The following is a 15,915-nucleotide window of genomic DNA, read 5'->3' on the forward strand; positions in this document are numbered from 1 at the left end:
ATGCTTACTATGAAACTGGAATATATGTTATGTATACATTTGTACAGATTCACACACACAAAAGAATTGGAAAACCACCTGGTGAGATTATAAGTGATTTTTATTTTCTTTATGTGCTTCTAAATTCTCTATTAAGGATGTATTAGTTTTGGAGATTAAAAACATGATATTTTTAGCCTAGGCAGCAGAGTGAGACCCTGTCTATACAAAAAATTAGCTGGGGGTGGTGGCTCACACCTATAGTCCCAGCTACTCAGAGGCTGAGGTGTGAGGAGTACCTGAAGCCCAGGAGGCAGAGGTTGCAGTCAGCTATAATCACACCACTGCACTCCAGCCTGGGTGACAGAGTGACACCTTGTCTTAAAAACAAATGAACAAACAAACAAAATCATGGTGTTTTTAGCCAGATGTGGTGGTGTGTCCCTTTAGTCCCAGCTACTTGGGAGTCTGAGGTGGGAGGATTGCTTGACCCCAGGAGTTCAAGGCTGCAGTGAGCGATGATCACACCCCTGCACTTCAACCTGGACAACAGAGAGAGACCCCTGTTGGGGGTGAGAATAAAAAATAAAAATAAAAAATAAAAACTTTAAAACGTAGTAGTTTTTAAAGCAAGACAACCTTTGGAGCTGGCTCAAGAAGAGGTACATTCTCCCCCAACAATAGGAGAGCCGTCAGCATGGCTTATCTAACCTCAGCCTTCATGTGCCCCATCCCCCATCCCCCATCCAGAGCTCTTCCATCACAGAGTGTGAGCCTGTCCTATGCCTGGGAATAAATCTTCACTCTGGTGTTCAGGCCAGAAACTGAAATCCCAGACCCATTCCCAGAAGGCCGGCAGGTTCCTCAGGGAAAACTTGATGTAGCAGAAAGTATCTGCCTTGGGTGAGACAGGCTGATTCAAATACTTAACCTCTCTGAGCCTTGGTTTCTTCATCTATGAAATGGGGAGGGTGTCTGCCCTCTGGAGTTGCTATGGCAATTCAATTAGAGAATATAACACAGCCGGCAGAGTCTTCACTTCATAAATATCAGATCCCTCTAACTTGCACACATATTGGGTGAATGAGATGTTACCAATCCAGAATCCATTGTTCCTTGGGATAAAGACTCCGTAAACCTTCATCTCCAGTGATTTGTATTGGTCCTCCTTACTTGTAAAGCTTAGAGATAAAAATATTAAAAGAAAATAAAGGGAGAGACTTCCACAGGGACACAGCTAGACAAGATGGGATGGAGGGAATCTGATGTTCTTTTTTATGGGAACAGTCATATATGCCATCCCCTGTTACCACCTACCCACGCCCAGACTGCCCCCCTCCATTCTGCCAAGACAGATCAATGACTACAAAAGCTACAGAAGGGCCTGGAGAGCTCATCTAGTTCAGTCACCAATCAGCCCTTTATGCACAAGACTCTCTAAGCTGGGTGTGATGCCTCATGCCTATAGTCTCAGCCACTCAGAAGGCTGAGGTAGCAAGATGGCTTGACCCCAAGAGTTCAAGTCCAGCCTGGGCAATGTAGTGAGACCTCATCTCTAACACAATTTTTTTGAAAACATGATAAATGAAGACTTCTGACCATGCTTCTCTCATTAGTTAACACTTTGGGCTGTGAGGGCCTGGAGCAGAGAGAGACAGCCTGGGAGGACCTAACATGTACACAGCACTCAAAAGCTTACAAGACACTTTCTGTTGTGTCCCCTTGAACAACATGTTTTATAAGATTTTGTCGGTCGGGCACTGTGGCTCACGCTTGTAATCCCAGCACTTCGGGAGGCCAAAGCGGGCAGATTACCTGAGGTCAGGAGTTTGAGACCAGCCTGGCCAATATGGTGAAACCCTGTCTCTACTAAAAATACAAAAATTAGCTGAGTGTGGTGGTGTGCTCCTGTAATCCCAGCTATTCAGGAGGCTGGGACAAGAGAATCACTTGAACCCAGGAGGCAGAGGTTGCAGTGAGCCGAGATCACATCACTGCATTCCAGCCTGGGCGACAGAGTGAGCCTCCATTTAAAAAAAAAAAAACAATAGATTTTGTCTAGTAAACCTGCTGCATGGTTACCATTACTAGTACTGACAGTGTTTGTTGCGTGTGCGTCATTGCTAATAGTGCTAACTAGTACTCACTAACAGCCTTTGCCCCATGCCTGGCCTTGGCTCAGCCCCTCTCACTGTGTTTTAACCCTTGCACTTGTGGTAAGGATATTTTTTTTTACATTGTCTCACTCTGTCACCAGCCTGGAGTGCAGTGGTGCAATCTTGGCTCACTGCAACCTCCGCCTCCCGGGTTCAAGCAATTCTCCTGCCTCAGCCTCCAGAGTCACTGGGACTATAGGCATACTCCACCATGCTCAGCTAATTGGGATACTTATCTCTACTGATTTCTTACTTTTGCTGATTTATCATCAAATGTCCTTTGGTTTTCTGTTTTTGTATACCTTTACCACTTATAAATTTGACCAGCACTCAAGAACCAGTGTTACTCCTGGGAGTTGATACAATCCCAGCCCCATGGCAAAGAAACTCACGTGGTTAGATTCTGTGTGCAGCCTGGTTAGCCACAGGACACACAAGGCTTTTTATAATATTGACGTTAGTGCAGAAGCCCCATTCCCGTGTAAGCCCTGAGGGCTCTTCTTGTTTCATAATCTTTTCTTGGTCACATGCACACAGCTTTATTGAGATATAACTCACTCATTTAAAGCGTACAATTCAGTGGGTTTTAGGATACCATATTCACAGAGTTGTGCAGCCATCATTACCAATGTGGAAGTTTTCATCTCCCCAAAAAGAAACCCATGCCCACTGGCAGTCACTCCTCATCTTCGCCCCCAGCCCTTGGCCACTGTTAATCTATGCTTTTGAAAGGCTAGTGAAACTTTCTTAGAAAAATAAATGGTTGCTCAAACATTTTGGCTGCAATTTCAGGGGCTTCATGGGTGCTCCCTGACATTCATCAAGAACACCAGGCTAAGGAATTTAGCTATAATGAAGGCCTCTGTGTTTCCCAATCTCATGAGTATCAGAGGTCCAGAGAGGGCAGGGGCCCTACCCTGGGCCACACAGTGAACCAGTGGCAACACCCTACTCATTTATCTCCTTTATGTGGTTCCCCTGGGACAGAGTTCCCATGAGGCTTTTTCATCTGTTTTCTGAGAGGAGGGTAAGCCACCTTATATTGATCTCCAACTACATGCCAGCCACAGCTCTAGGTGCTTATCATAGATGTTACTGTAATCAACACAATAGTCCTGCAGAGTGGACGGAATCCTGCAGAGTGGGCATTATAATCACCATTTTAAAGATGAAGAAGCTGAGACTCTTCAGAGAGGTTAAGTAACTTGCCCAAGATTGCACAGCAAAGGGCTGGGACCTTTGAACTCAGGGCCACAGACTCCAAAGACTATGCCCTTCCCGCTACACTAGATTGTTTCCCTAACCTGTGAATAGGAGACAAAATAGTTCTTTTATTTCTCACACTTGCTTTGCACACTCAGAATCCCTGATTTCCGGTGTGCTTCCCCATGAGGGCCATTCAGACCTGTGCAGAAGAGAGGAATGGACCAAGGAGTCTGGGGAGTACCAGGGAGGAGGGGATGGGGAAGCATGAGGAGGAGCCAGGGAACAGCAGCTGCTGCAGCCCCAGCCCCTACCCCAGCCACTGCTGGTCCCTTGGAGGTGGCGTGGGTGCAGGCACCAACTCACAAGGTGTCCTGTTAGTAGCTTTGGGGTGCCATGGGAGCCTTCTTGGTGTCTGGACCAACCCAAGCTGGCTGAAGAACACCCTGATGTCCTCCATTTGAGCAGAGCTAATGAAGGCCTGGATGCCAGAGATAAGTCCAGGAGGGGGATGGTGCAGGGCAGGCTGGGGAAGAGGGTTCTTCATCTCCTAACGTGGTCCTCTGCCCATCTGTGCCAGCACCTAACACCTGTCAAACACTGGGAGGCAGGTGGTGAAGGGGCCACTTCCCAGCCTCTAAGATGCCTGCTAAGCCGGGAGGCACCCTGTGATTAAGTTACAGGGCCTCCCACTTACTCCTCTAACCTTGAGGCAGTGCTGGAAGCTTAATGCCAGTCTGCTATAGGGCTCTGGGACTACAGGACCAAGGCAAGCAGTCTTTTTTCTCTCTCTTCTTTTAGATCAGGAAGCTAGCACATCTGTTCTTCGAGAAAAAGCCCTGTATTTAGAGGTGTCTGCCTTTGAAGGCAACCTGAGAAACTGTCATCTTGGCACTTTGGGGACTGGCAATTTACACTTCTCATAAATATTCAGAAGTGGGCAGTCATTTACATAAAGCTAGATGCAGAAGGAATTCTCTTTTCAGATTTACCTGGCAGATTCATTTAAAAAAATTAAAGAAACCAGGAGCATAAGAATGAAAAGCGAATTCTCAGAACCCGGGCTGGTTTCATCTGGCGTGGGTGCAGCAACTTTGCCCCTTTGCTCAGGTATCACTTTTTTCCAATGATAGTGAACCATAAGCCCTGAGAGCCACCAAACAGAACAAAAGGTGCTGTCACAAACATCGTGCAATCTTAGCTCTGAGATTTCCATCTGGAAAATAGACTGGAGAGAGTTAAGGCTTTAGCCAACCTTGCAGATAAATGCAGTTAGTTACCAGCCCAGCAACCCTCTGCTTGTGTGAGAGCCCATTATGCTAATCTCCTTCTGAAATTGATTTGTTTCCCTTCCTTCCCTGCACCCCACTCCCCAAGACAGTTTGGAAACCTGTGCACCAAGGCATGTCTCACTCTAGGGGACTAGGGAAACGGGGATTTTGCCAACACCCCCTGGCAGGGCAACCACCAGGTCAAAGGGAACTCATCCCCATGAACCCTTCCTCAGATCATCGTGGGTGTGATTCTCCTCTACTATATCCTCGGAGTCAGTGCCTTAATTGGAGCGGCTGTCATCATTCTACTGGCTCCTGTCCAGTACTTCGTGGCCACCAAGCTGTCTCAGGCCCAGCGGAGCACACTGGTGAGTGTCCAAAGGTGTATGTGTTGTGCCCCTCTTCCCCTCCTTCTTCTGATAGCAGCAGGTCTCCTCCCAGACACCCACACTGTCATTGACTTTGACTTTGAGTAGTCCAGGCCTCAGCTTCTTTGTCTGGGAAATGGAGTTAATGGGGGAGGGGGTTGCCACCCCACAGGGAGAGAAGCCAAGCACGGTGGTGACAGCATTGACACTCAGGCCTTCCTCTCGGATGGGGAATGGAGCAGAAGCTCCATGTGACTCATCTCCCCTCTGACTTGGGGACCCCTGCAGGAGTATTCCAACGAGCGGCTAAAGCAGACCAACGAGATGCTCCGTGGCATCAAGCTGCTGAAGCTGTACGCCTGGGAGAACATCTTCCGCACGCGGGTGGAGACGACCCGCAGGAAGGAGATGACCAGCCTCAGGGCCTTTGCCATCTATACCTCCATCTCCAGTGAGTTCACCCCACGCAGCCAGCCCTGGGTGCTGCTGCCTACATGTAAAGAGAGGGCTTGGGTGAGGGGGTGCGGGGACAGAAGCAGGAGGCTTCGAGATTGTCAGACTCAGTGAGGGAGCCTCAAACTGGCTCTGATAGCTGAGCTCCCAGAAATCAAAGCACTCTTCATTCATTTATCCAACGACATGCATGGAAAGCCTGCTATGTGCTGGACACTGTGCTGGCCTTCAGATTACAGTGATGAGAAGGACAGACGAGGTCTCATTCCTCATGGATCTGATATGTTATTGACAGGGAGCAGCAAACAAGTAAATGACCACAGTTTTGAACTCTCCTAAGAATGAAGACTTTTCAGTAAGTCAGACTGAGCTATCATCACCCTGGGGAAGCTACAAGAAAGCTTCTACCCACTTGGGGCCATGCAAAAGAAAAAGACTAGTTACCCTTAAATATCAGAAGCCCAAGCTGAAGGTACTCCCTGGTGAAGGGACTGAATTTATATTAACCAAGTAGTTTGGGAACCCCAAGCCAAGGAAAAAGAAAAAGATTAAAACTGGTAAAAGTCTTAGAGTCCCACATACTTAAAACCATTTTACTGAGAATATAGGATTTTTTTCTTTTTTGAGATGGAGTCTCACTCGGTCACCCAGGCTGGAGTGCACTGGCACAATCTCGGCTCACTGCAGCCTCCACCTCCCAGGTTCAAGAGATTCTCCTGCCTCAGCCTCCCAAGTAGCTGGGACTATAGGTGTGTACCACCATGCCTGGCTAATTTTTGTAATTTTAGTAGAGACGGGGTTTTGCCATGTTGGCCAGGCTGGTCTCAAACTCCTGACCTCAAGTGATCTGCTCGCTTCAGCCTCCCAAAGTGCTGAGTACAGGCGTGAGCCCCCATGCCCAGCCAAGAATATGGAACTGTTATGGCAAACACTCCTGTTGAACACTGAGGTAATAAGAAAGAAAAAAAAAAACATAAGAGGAAAATGCATCACCAGAGTAAAAGTCCGTAGATGCAAAAAAATAGAATGAGTCTCTCAAAGCCTGGAGATGATAGAATAATTTAAGACAGAAAATAAAATAAGTATCTTTTATGTAATTGAAAAGCTAAAATCGGATATAAAACCCACAAGGCCATATAGGAAAGTATTGAGAGAAAAGAACCAAAAGATTTTTTAGAAATTGAAATTTTAGCTATTGAAATTAATTCCGTGAACAATGGTTCCCTGGCCAGAGTGAGGGCTTATGGAGATCAGGTGATCCACGGAGTCCTGGCCCAAGTTTATCTCACAGTTGGTCTCGTGGCTCCATGGACCCATCTGATGGTGGTTACATCCCAAGTGCATAATTGGGATGTAGATATTTAGCAACCAGCTGACTTCACACTAGTTCCCTGACCTGTCCAGTCTAAGAGTCGTTATGGCCAAATGGAAGCTGCTGCAGAGAAGAAAACAAAAAAGAAACTAAAACCTACTCAGTGTACAGGTTACATGAATTAGCATAGCTGAAGGGAGAATTTGTGAATTAGAAGACAGAGATGTGTGGGAATTACACAGAATGTGGCAAGGAGAGTAAGTTGGTAGAACCATTTTACAGATGAGAAATTAAGGCCCAGAGGGAGTGTGTTCCTCAGATCCCTCCTGAGATTAGCAGCATGACTCTGACTAGATCTTCCAAGTCTCTTAACTCCTGGCTCAGGCTATTTTCCATAAATTGCTGGGGGCCTCTGTGGGGTGAAGAAGACTTAGGATACCATAGGGTGCCATTATGAGGCTATTTTCTCTTAGGAGAAAAAAATCTCAGGGCTCTAACAGAAGTAGAAAATAGGGAAGGAGGCCAGGCGCAGTGGCTCACACCTGTAATCCCAACACTTTGGGAGGCCAAGGCAGATGGATCACCTGAGGTGAGGAATTCAAGACCAGCCTGACCAACATGGAGAAACCCCATCTCTACTAAAAATACAAAACTAGCCAGACGTGGTGGTGCATACCTGTAATCCCAGCTACTCAGGAGGCTGAGGCAGGAGAATCGCTTGAACCCAGGAAGCAGAGGTTGCAGTGAGCCAAGATCGTGCCATTGCACTCCAGCCTGGGCAACAAGAGCGAAACTTCGTCTCAAAAAAAAAAAAAAAAAGAAAAATAGGAAAGGAAATTAAGAGAGGCTACTGACCACCTCCTCCAGCTAAAATTGGTTCTTTTGGTGTCAGGAAGAGACACACCTGGTGGGGGAGGGAAGGTGGTAATGGAGGGGATGCTGGTAGTATCTCCCAGATAGGCCCATACAGCAAGCCTCATGGAGAATGAGATGGTCACTCAGGTCATCTGTGTATTCTTGGCATTCTTGCTGCCTAGAGAGAGGGTCTGATGGAGCTAGGTGGCCATCGAGCTGTCCCGCTCCCCAAGACAATTTGGAAACATGGGCAGCAAGGCATGTCCCTCTCTAGGGGACTGGGGAAACATCCCACAGCAGTGTTTTCAGAGAATATTCCAAGTGTCCAGCCTCCCTGTGTCCAGCCAAACCATGGCATCCCATGCCTCAGGCAGCGAACGTGGTCCAGGCGTCAGTGGCTAGGCCCTTCACCATACATGGCACAAGCCATGTGTTTTATGCAGAAAGTCCTGCTAGAATTTGATTTTCTCAGAATGGAGCTGTGAGCCTGGCAGGCAGCCACTGTTCCCTGGATTATTCACCAAGACGCTCCAAGTTCCTGGTCTCTCCCCATTACCCTCATCCCTGACCCTGTCGTGCTCAGAGCCTCCAAACACACTCAGGCTAAATACTCCATAAACAGGGGAAATTGGGAAGGAACATGTCGGGAGATCAGAAAAGCCAGTGTCCTCAGCCCCAGGCCCACTTCAACCTTCTCTCTGTCAGTTCTGCCTGCCCCTGGGGGCTGGTTATGTGAACAGTAACCCCTCACTCATGTACAGGTTTAGAGACAGTTCCCAGCAGTCAGAACAGCTGCCGAGGTGGGTGAGGGCTTCTCGCAGTAGCCGGGGATTTCCTCTCCCAGCAATGACAGGGTAGGGTGGAGCTGGCTTGCTGTTGCTGAGATGGAGAGAGGGAAGGGAAGCAGCAAGAAAAGTGAGGGCACCGGGTCCCCAAGATTCCTGGCACAGCAAGCAGCGAAGTAGGGGCAGGTGACATCTGCTTTGACTGCTCCTAAGAGATATGTACTCATTTCCTGCATTCCAAACTGCAGCCTGGGACACGTTTTCTTACATAAATGGCATCATAAGGTGCCTGTGTTCCCAGGCTAGCCCACTGAAGCCTACCTAGTGGGTGCTCGCTGTCCTCCAGGGCCCCCAGAAGACAAGCCATGGCTTTGCGATGGGCCTGGGGCCGGGAGGACCTAGGGACATGCTGTCAAGAGCTGAGATGACTCTGAAAAAAAGTAAGGGGCTCTGGAGCCAAGCAGGAGCCCGCCCAGGACCCCTCACCTGTCCAAGTGACCTAGAGAGAGAAACAGAGCAGCCCAGGCTGATCCCTGGAAGAGGGCGGTGGAGGATGGGAAAGGGAAGAGCCCTTGGGGAGAGCTTTGAAAGTCAAGTGCTGTTTGCTCAGTGTGTTTGCCTTTCCCAGGATGTGTTTTTTTAACTCTGTTAGTCAGCAGTGGGAGGGGGAGAGAGACGGGTGGTAGGGTGCTGGGTACCTCCTGGCTGAAGGCATATGTTTTGAGTGCATGTTCATTTACCTCCTCTGGACTTCCTGCCTTCTGTTACCAGGGATCAAGACACAGGTCATTAGGCGTGAGGTAATGGGGCATCTCTTGTTCTGACTCCTGGCGCCAGTCTTGGAGTCCTGACACTGCGGAGGAGCCCCAGTCACATTTCCTGTTGGGGCCCCTCCTGGTGATGCTGGGCCTTCAGTCTGGCAGTCTGTACATGGCACTGTCAGACTTCTGGGCAGGCGGGATTACCTGTGACTCTATCTGATGGTCTCGCCATCAGTATCACTGAGAGCAGCTGTGTCTGGAGCCCTGAACTGGTACAGGATAAAACAGGGGGCTGACAAGGGAACGGCCACAGTTTCTCTGGCATCAAAAGTGACATCCAGAATTGACATTTCCTCTTGAATAAAAATAGAAATGTAAGTTGCTCAGTGGATGTTGAGTGAGCCCTATTCATGTGCCAAGCACCAGTAAGGAGGTAAGGGAAAAACCATAAGATGTGCTCCTCCTTCTCAAGGAGTTTACGCTCTATGAGAAGTCAGAGCTAATGTGCACAGAACAGTGTGGCAGCAGGAACAGAACTGTGTGGTCAGTGCTAGCTGCCTAGGCGAGCATGATTGCATTTAATCCTTATAACGGCTTGGTGAGGTATGTTGCTCTGTTGTCCCATTTTACAGCAGAGAGGACTGACTCTCAGTGAATTGAAATGTCTCAGTGAGGTCTTCCACAGTAAAAGGCAAAGCACAGAGAAGGATGTCCATGAGGGCTGTACAGAACGAACTGGCAGCATATCGAGTGGTTGCCTGATAGGACCTAGGACCCCTTTGTCACCTCTACAGAGCTTATCCTCAGATACAGAGGAACCACCTAGAGTTATGCTGCTCCTGCAAGGAAAAAATGTTCACCCAGAGATTCATGTAGGGGAGATGTGGGCTGTACCTTGCAAGACGGTGGGATTTCAATGAGTAGAAGACAAAGCAGGAAGAAGCTGGAGACAAGTGCTGTGGTCTCTTCCTTCGGAAGTCAGTTTAATCCTTTTTACCTTGCGGAAGCAGCATAACTCTAGGGGGTTCCTCTGTATCTGAGGACAAGCGTTGTAGAGGTGACAAAGGGGTCCTAGGTCCTATCAGGCAAACGCTCGATATGCTGCCAGTTCATTCTGTCCATTGTGCGACACCCACTCGAGAGCCCTTTCCCTGTGCCAGGCTCTATGGAGGTCCTGGATGTTAAAGAGGAAGCAGGCATGGCCCTGGCCTTCCCAGGCTTGTAGGAGACTGACCATGCCCATGAATAGTGGCTGTGCATGTGGTCAGAGCCACAGGGTCAGTTCCAAATGCCCCTCTTTCTCTTTTCTGTTACTTACCTGGCCCTGGGTCTTCTTGTTTCTTCCATTTATTTTTTGTTTTAAACAGATCTTTCCTGCTCACCTTCTGTGTGCCAGGCCTGGGGATGCAGTGGGAGAAGACTCTGTCCTCCTCAGTGGAGGCCCTAACTCAGAACAGGCAGTGGAGAGAAACAACATGACCAGGAGACCTGGTGCCCCTTCCTTCCCCAGCATCTCTGAAATTCTTTTTGTTATTGTTGTTGTTGTTGTTGCTGAGACAGAGTCTCACTCTGTCACCCAGGCTGGAGTGTAGTGGCGCCATCTGGGCTTACTACAACCTCTGCCTCCCGGGTTCAAAGCAATTCTCAGCGTCCTGAGTAGCTGGGACTACAGGTGCCTGCCACCATACCCGGATATATATATATATATATATTTGTATTTTTAGTAGAGACAGCATTTTGCCATGTTGGCCAGGATGGTCTCAAACTCCTGACCTCAGGTGATCCACCCACCTCGGCCTCCCAAAGTGCTGGGATTACAAGCATAAGCCACCTTGCCAGGCCTGAAATTCTTCAATATCTACCTGCCCTTCTGCCAGTTGGTGCAGCCACAGTGGGCTGCTTATGCTTATTCTGGCCTGGCTTGGTGGGGAGGGGGGCTGAGAGAGAGCCAGGGCGCCCATCAATTAAGGAGGTAGAAGTCAGTCTGACTGAGATGCCTCCTGCCACACTTCCTCAGCTGCCAGCAACAGACACCGTTAACCTGATTTCCTTCCCCCTCTGTTGACTGCACTGACTATTGGACTGAATGGGAAATAGCCCTATGCACTTCAAAATACATTTCTCCTTCTGCAGGTGCATCTTGCAATTAGGCCCAAGCTGTGCGCCTGCACAGGCAACAAAGCTGAAGTTAATCAGAGGTACAAATGGCTGGCTGGGCCTTCCTGACACAAAGCTTCTGAAACGTGTCAGTGCTTTGGAAATGAAAAGCTCCTAGTATTGCAATGCCAGGCTGGCGCCCATAAGGACCAGACAGCATTCGTTAGGCAAAGCCAGGGTGAGTGGGTGATCTGATCCCAGCTCTGGTTTGTTGATTTGTTGCTTTGTTTTATATTTTTTTTGTTTCAGGCAGGGGTTGGGGGTACGAAAAACTGACACAATTATTTACTATTGTAGCCCCCAGAACCCAGCACAAGGCCTGGAACAGGGAGATCCTTTTTGAATGGATAAGTCTTTTTTTTTTTTTTTGAGACAGAGTTTTGTGCTTGTTGCCCAGACTGGAGTGCAATGGCACTATCTTGGCTCACCGCAACCTCCGCCTCCTGGGTTCAGGCAATTCTCCTGCCTCAGCCTCCTGAGTAGCTAGGATTACAGGCACGCGCCACCATGCCCAGCTAATTTTTTGTATTTTTAGTAGAGACAGGGTTTCACCATGTTGACCAGGATGGTCTCGACCTCCTGACCTCAGGTGATCCACCCACCTCGGTTTCCCAAAGTGCTGAGATTACAGGCATGAGCCACCGCACCTGGCCTTGAATGGATAAGTCTTAAGGGCTATTTTTGGACAGGATTTTCTAAAAAATAACCACGTCTCTACACTATTGCAGAAGGGCTTTCAGTTTTGATGGCAGCCTTTCAGGCCAGCCTACATGCAACTAAACTTTTCCATAACTGCATCACACTTACACAAGAAGGTGGTTTTATAATCCTGTTTCACTTGCCATTATTTAACAGTTCTTCCTCCTTAACATTCAAGATCTGAGCACTATCACGTTCTTTTTGTTTTTGTTTTTCTTCTAAATCAAGTCAAGGTGAGTCACTCACCTTGAGCCAGAGTTGGACAGAAATCTATTCTTGGCCATATTCCCCATCCCTCACTACCTTGGAACCTTATAGAACTTTATGTGGCTCAGGAAAATGAGGGCAAAGGCCTCAGATCTTCAACCCATGACAGCTGTATGCCCAGCTCCCTGCCTTCCTGTCTCACTCCCAACTAGGGCGCAGGACTGACTCTGTGCTCAGAGAGGTGCCAGAGCCTGTAGCACCCCCAGACCTCCCAGGTCCAGCCACAGCCACCCCAGAGCCCAACAAGATGGTCTTCAGAGAGACCTTTAAAATACAAGCAGCTGATGATTCCACTCTCCCAGCCCCGGCCTTGAAGGGGACCCAGAACTCTCCGCACAAAGGCCATCCTTCAAGGGGAGGGTGAAAGAAATGGAGAATCACATTGTCATTCTTTAGCTTCTCCATACAACACGCAGAACTGGGCAGAAGCTAATTATATCAGAAGCATACTCCATGTTGCTGCATCAGCTTTGCGATGTTCATTTTTAAATTTATTTATAGCTTGTCTCATTCCTCAAAGGAGTTCAGGCAGCTACAAAAATAAAGACAATAAAATTGAAAAAAGTTAAATTAAAAAAATCATGACCAGGGAAATTATGCAGTAGAATGAAATGTCAATTATCACATTTTCTGCCTGCAAAATCTCCCCCACAGCTGATGCATCATCATTTACTAAAACAGCCCCTCTCGTTGGACATGTCCAGTTTATTTTGTTTGGGGTGGTTTGTTGCTGTTGCTGTGGTTGTGGTTTTGTTTTATTGAATTTTGTGTTAGCTGCAGCTAATACCATCTTGCTGATGGCTTTGTGCTGCTCTTGAATGATTACTCAGGATAAATTCCCTGGAGACGGATTATAGGATCAGAAGGTCTGAACTTCTGTGTGGCTCTAGCTACAAAGCACCAGATTGCTTTCCAAGAGCATTGTAACAATTTATAATCCAACACCCAGCCTATGCTTTGGCTGGGAGTCAAGCCCCAGAATGTGAAGGAGGGGTCTTGGCCTGGAGCAGGGGCTGAGGGATGGTTCACAGGACTGCCTCCTTATTGGTTATTTATGGAGATGGGCCAGGAGGAGCAAAGGAGAGGCCCCTGCCCTCCCAGTTGCTCGTTGGAGTGACTGGCCCTACAGGGGAGGGGCAATGCTACCTCGCATTTAGAACTGTATGGTTGGTGATGGTCAAGGTCTGATGGGCATCCTCCTCCCTCTCCACCCAGCCAGTAATGGCTGCACTATGTCCTATGTCCCAGATCTAGGTCCCTTATGCTGTGGGAACACCAATAGTATACTCTCCTGCTGGAAATGGTGAGGGAGGGCTGTGGCATGGTGGCGGGCACCTGGAAACCATCCAGCCTTCATGAGGAAGAGCAGTTAAAGCACAGTCACGTATGATGCTGGTATTGATTAAAAGCCTTATGGGCAGAGAAATTCGCCATCTACCAGGGCTCCAGCCATATAAGGGCTCCTCCATGAGACTGAGACTTCTCCAACGGCAGGGGCCTTGCCTTCCTCGTCAGATTAGAAATTCCCTAAGGCTGGAGACAATGTCCTTCCCATCTGCTTGAGCACTCCTAAGGGGCATGTTTTCTGTCTCCCCATCATACCTGGAACTTCCTGGGACCACAGTTGTTCCTGTCTCCTTCCTCAGACTGGGAATCCCCTGAGGGCAGAGGCCATGTCCTTCCACCCCATTGGAGTTCCCTGAAGTTGGGGACCACATCTCTGATGTACAATGCTTTATATATACTGGCTGCTGCAGGATTCTTGGAGTAAATGGGCAGTCGGTTTCTTGGAATGGTATAGACCATCTGGACTTCTTTAGAGTGTCAAAGACTTCGCCATTCATTAGACAGGGGCCATGTGCACAGGCCGAGTCCTGGCCTCTGGCTTCTGGCTACTGACTCCTGGTCCCTCTGCTTTAATTTGGCTGATGGCAGAACCAGACTCCTTTCTGGGATACTCTGGAAGAGGATCCTTGAAAGGAGGATGGGATGGGAAGGTGTCAGCTGGCATGGTTATCTTTTATGCCCTGTGGGTGCTGCTCTCTCTGGAAATTTAGGTCTAGGGTAGGGGGACTGTTGAGCATTTCACACCCTAGGTCAGAGGAGGGGTGATGTGTGGAGCAGGGCTAAGCTAGTTAGTAGCCCATGAGGTATGATGTCTAGACAGTACCCAGGGCTCTCAGAGCCTGTTACTCCTCTGACCTTGGAAAGAGCTGGGGTATATGAACAGGTATTTATCATTTACAAAAATCAGATGAGGAAACTGAGGCACAAGGAAGGTAAATGACATGCCCTAGGTTATACAGCTTATAAGTAACAGGGATTCTGCCCTTCTCTGACATCAAGTCCCACTCTCTTTGCTTCCTGGAGTCCCTATGACTGATCTAAAGGCCGCACGTTTAACAGAATAAGGAGGGGGCTTCTGTTGCAGCAAACCCGCCCCACCTGCACACAGACTGTAAGGGACATCTGCTTTAAGCTGTCCTTAGTTACTAATAGCTCAGTGTGAAGGAGTTTGAAATTTTCTCAAGAGCCATGGAAGATTAGGAAGCCTCTAAGCTTCATAGAGAGCCCAACTTGGGGAGACACAGGAGCCAAAGGCAGAGGAAGGAGTGGCAGCTTGGTGCCCCCAGAAACACGTGCTCCTGACCTCACAGTTGGCCACAGACGGCCAACTCTCCAATCCTTCTCCCACTGCTTTCCCATGGGACTAACTTCACTCTGTCCACACAGAGTGACTTAATGGCTTAAGCCTCAGAGTTGGGGACCTGGGTACCTGGGACAAGAGTCTTGAGGGAAATGGGGTGAGGACCTGGAGGTGCCCCAGGGCTAGCGTTCTGCCCCTAGCCTACCGGAGCTGTGCCCTGCAGGCTGTCCCCGCTGGGCTGTGCTGCCTCTGGCCACCCTGGGCGTCTCCATGTGTAGCTGTCACATTCCTCCCACTGAGCTCATCCCTGTGCTTCCTCCGCAGTTTTCATGAACACGGCCATCCCCATTGCAGCTGTTCTCATAGTAAGTGGATCTTCTCTCCATCTTTTAGGGGCGGGTGGAGGGGGAGGACATCTGCAGTGAGAGGCCATCAAGGCTTGGCCTTTCTGCACAGGGGCCTCAGAAGGCAGGCTCCGCAGCGAGACTGCAAACAGGATCAGAAATTTATAGAGGGTGCGGCCCCTCCCCAACTTCAGCCGGACAGGGGCCTCTGCCTCCCGGCATGGAAGACCTAAGGGTTAGGCCGGGCGGGGTGGCTCACGCCTATAATCCCAGCACTTTGGGAGGCTGAGGCAGACGGATCACGAGGTCAGGAGATCAAGACCACCCTGGCCAACATGGTGAAATTCCGTCTCTACTAAAAACACAAAAATTAGCTGGGTGTGGTGGTGCATGCCTGTAATCCCACCTACTCGGGAGGCTGAGGCAGGAGAATCTCTTGAACCCAGGAGGCGGAGGTTGCGGTGAGCCGAGATCATGCCATTGCACTTCAGCCTGGGTAACAAGAGCGAAACTCTGTCTCAAAAAAAAAAGACCCAAGGCTTAGTATTTAGAGAAATTAAACTTTCTTTTAAAAAATAGCTATCCAGATTTTTAATTTTTAAAGTAAAACATGTGTGTTGTAGAAATGATGGGAAATCCAGAACAGAAAGCACAA

At 48.7% G+C, this 15,915-nt stretch overlaps 1 protein-coding gene across 1 annotated transcript in view; it reads left to right on the top strand.

The window, feature by feature from the left end:
• The window catches only part of ABCC8 (ATP binding cassette subfamily C member 8), an 84,258-nt gene that overhangs the window by 29,329 nt on the left and 39,014 nt on the right, over positions 1-15,915 (top strand). Inside the window, 3 exon segments of the mRNA XM_021675173.2 lie at positions 4,846-4,980; positions 5,269-5,431; positions 15,241-15,281. Coding sequence (XP_021530848.2) covers positions 4,846-4,980; positions 5,269-5,431; positions 15,241-15,281 — 339 coding nt within the window.

The sequence above is a fragment of the Aotus nancymaae genome, unplaced genomic scaffold, assembly GCF_030222135.1.
Source record: "Aotus nancymaae isolate 86718 unplaced genomic scaffold, 86718_ANA_hifiasm-v0.15.2.pri h1tg000059l, whole genome shotgun sequence".
Classification (NCBI taxonomy): domain Eukaryota; kingdom Metazoa; phylum Chordata; class Mammalia; order Primates; family Aotidae; genus Aotus; species Aotus nancymaae.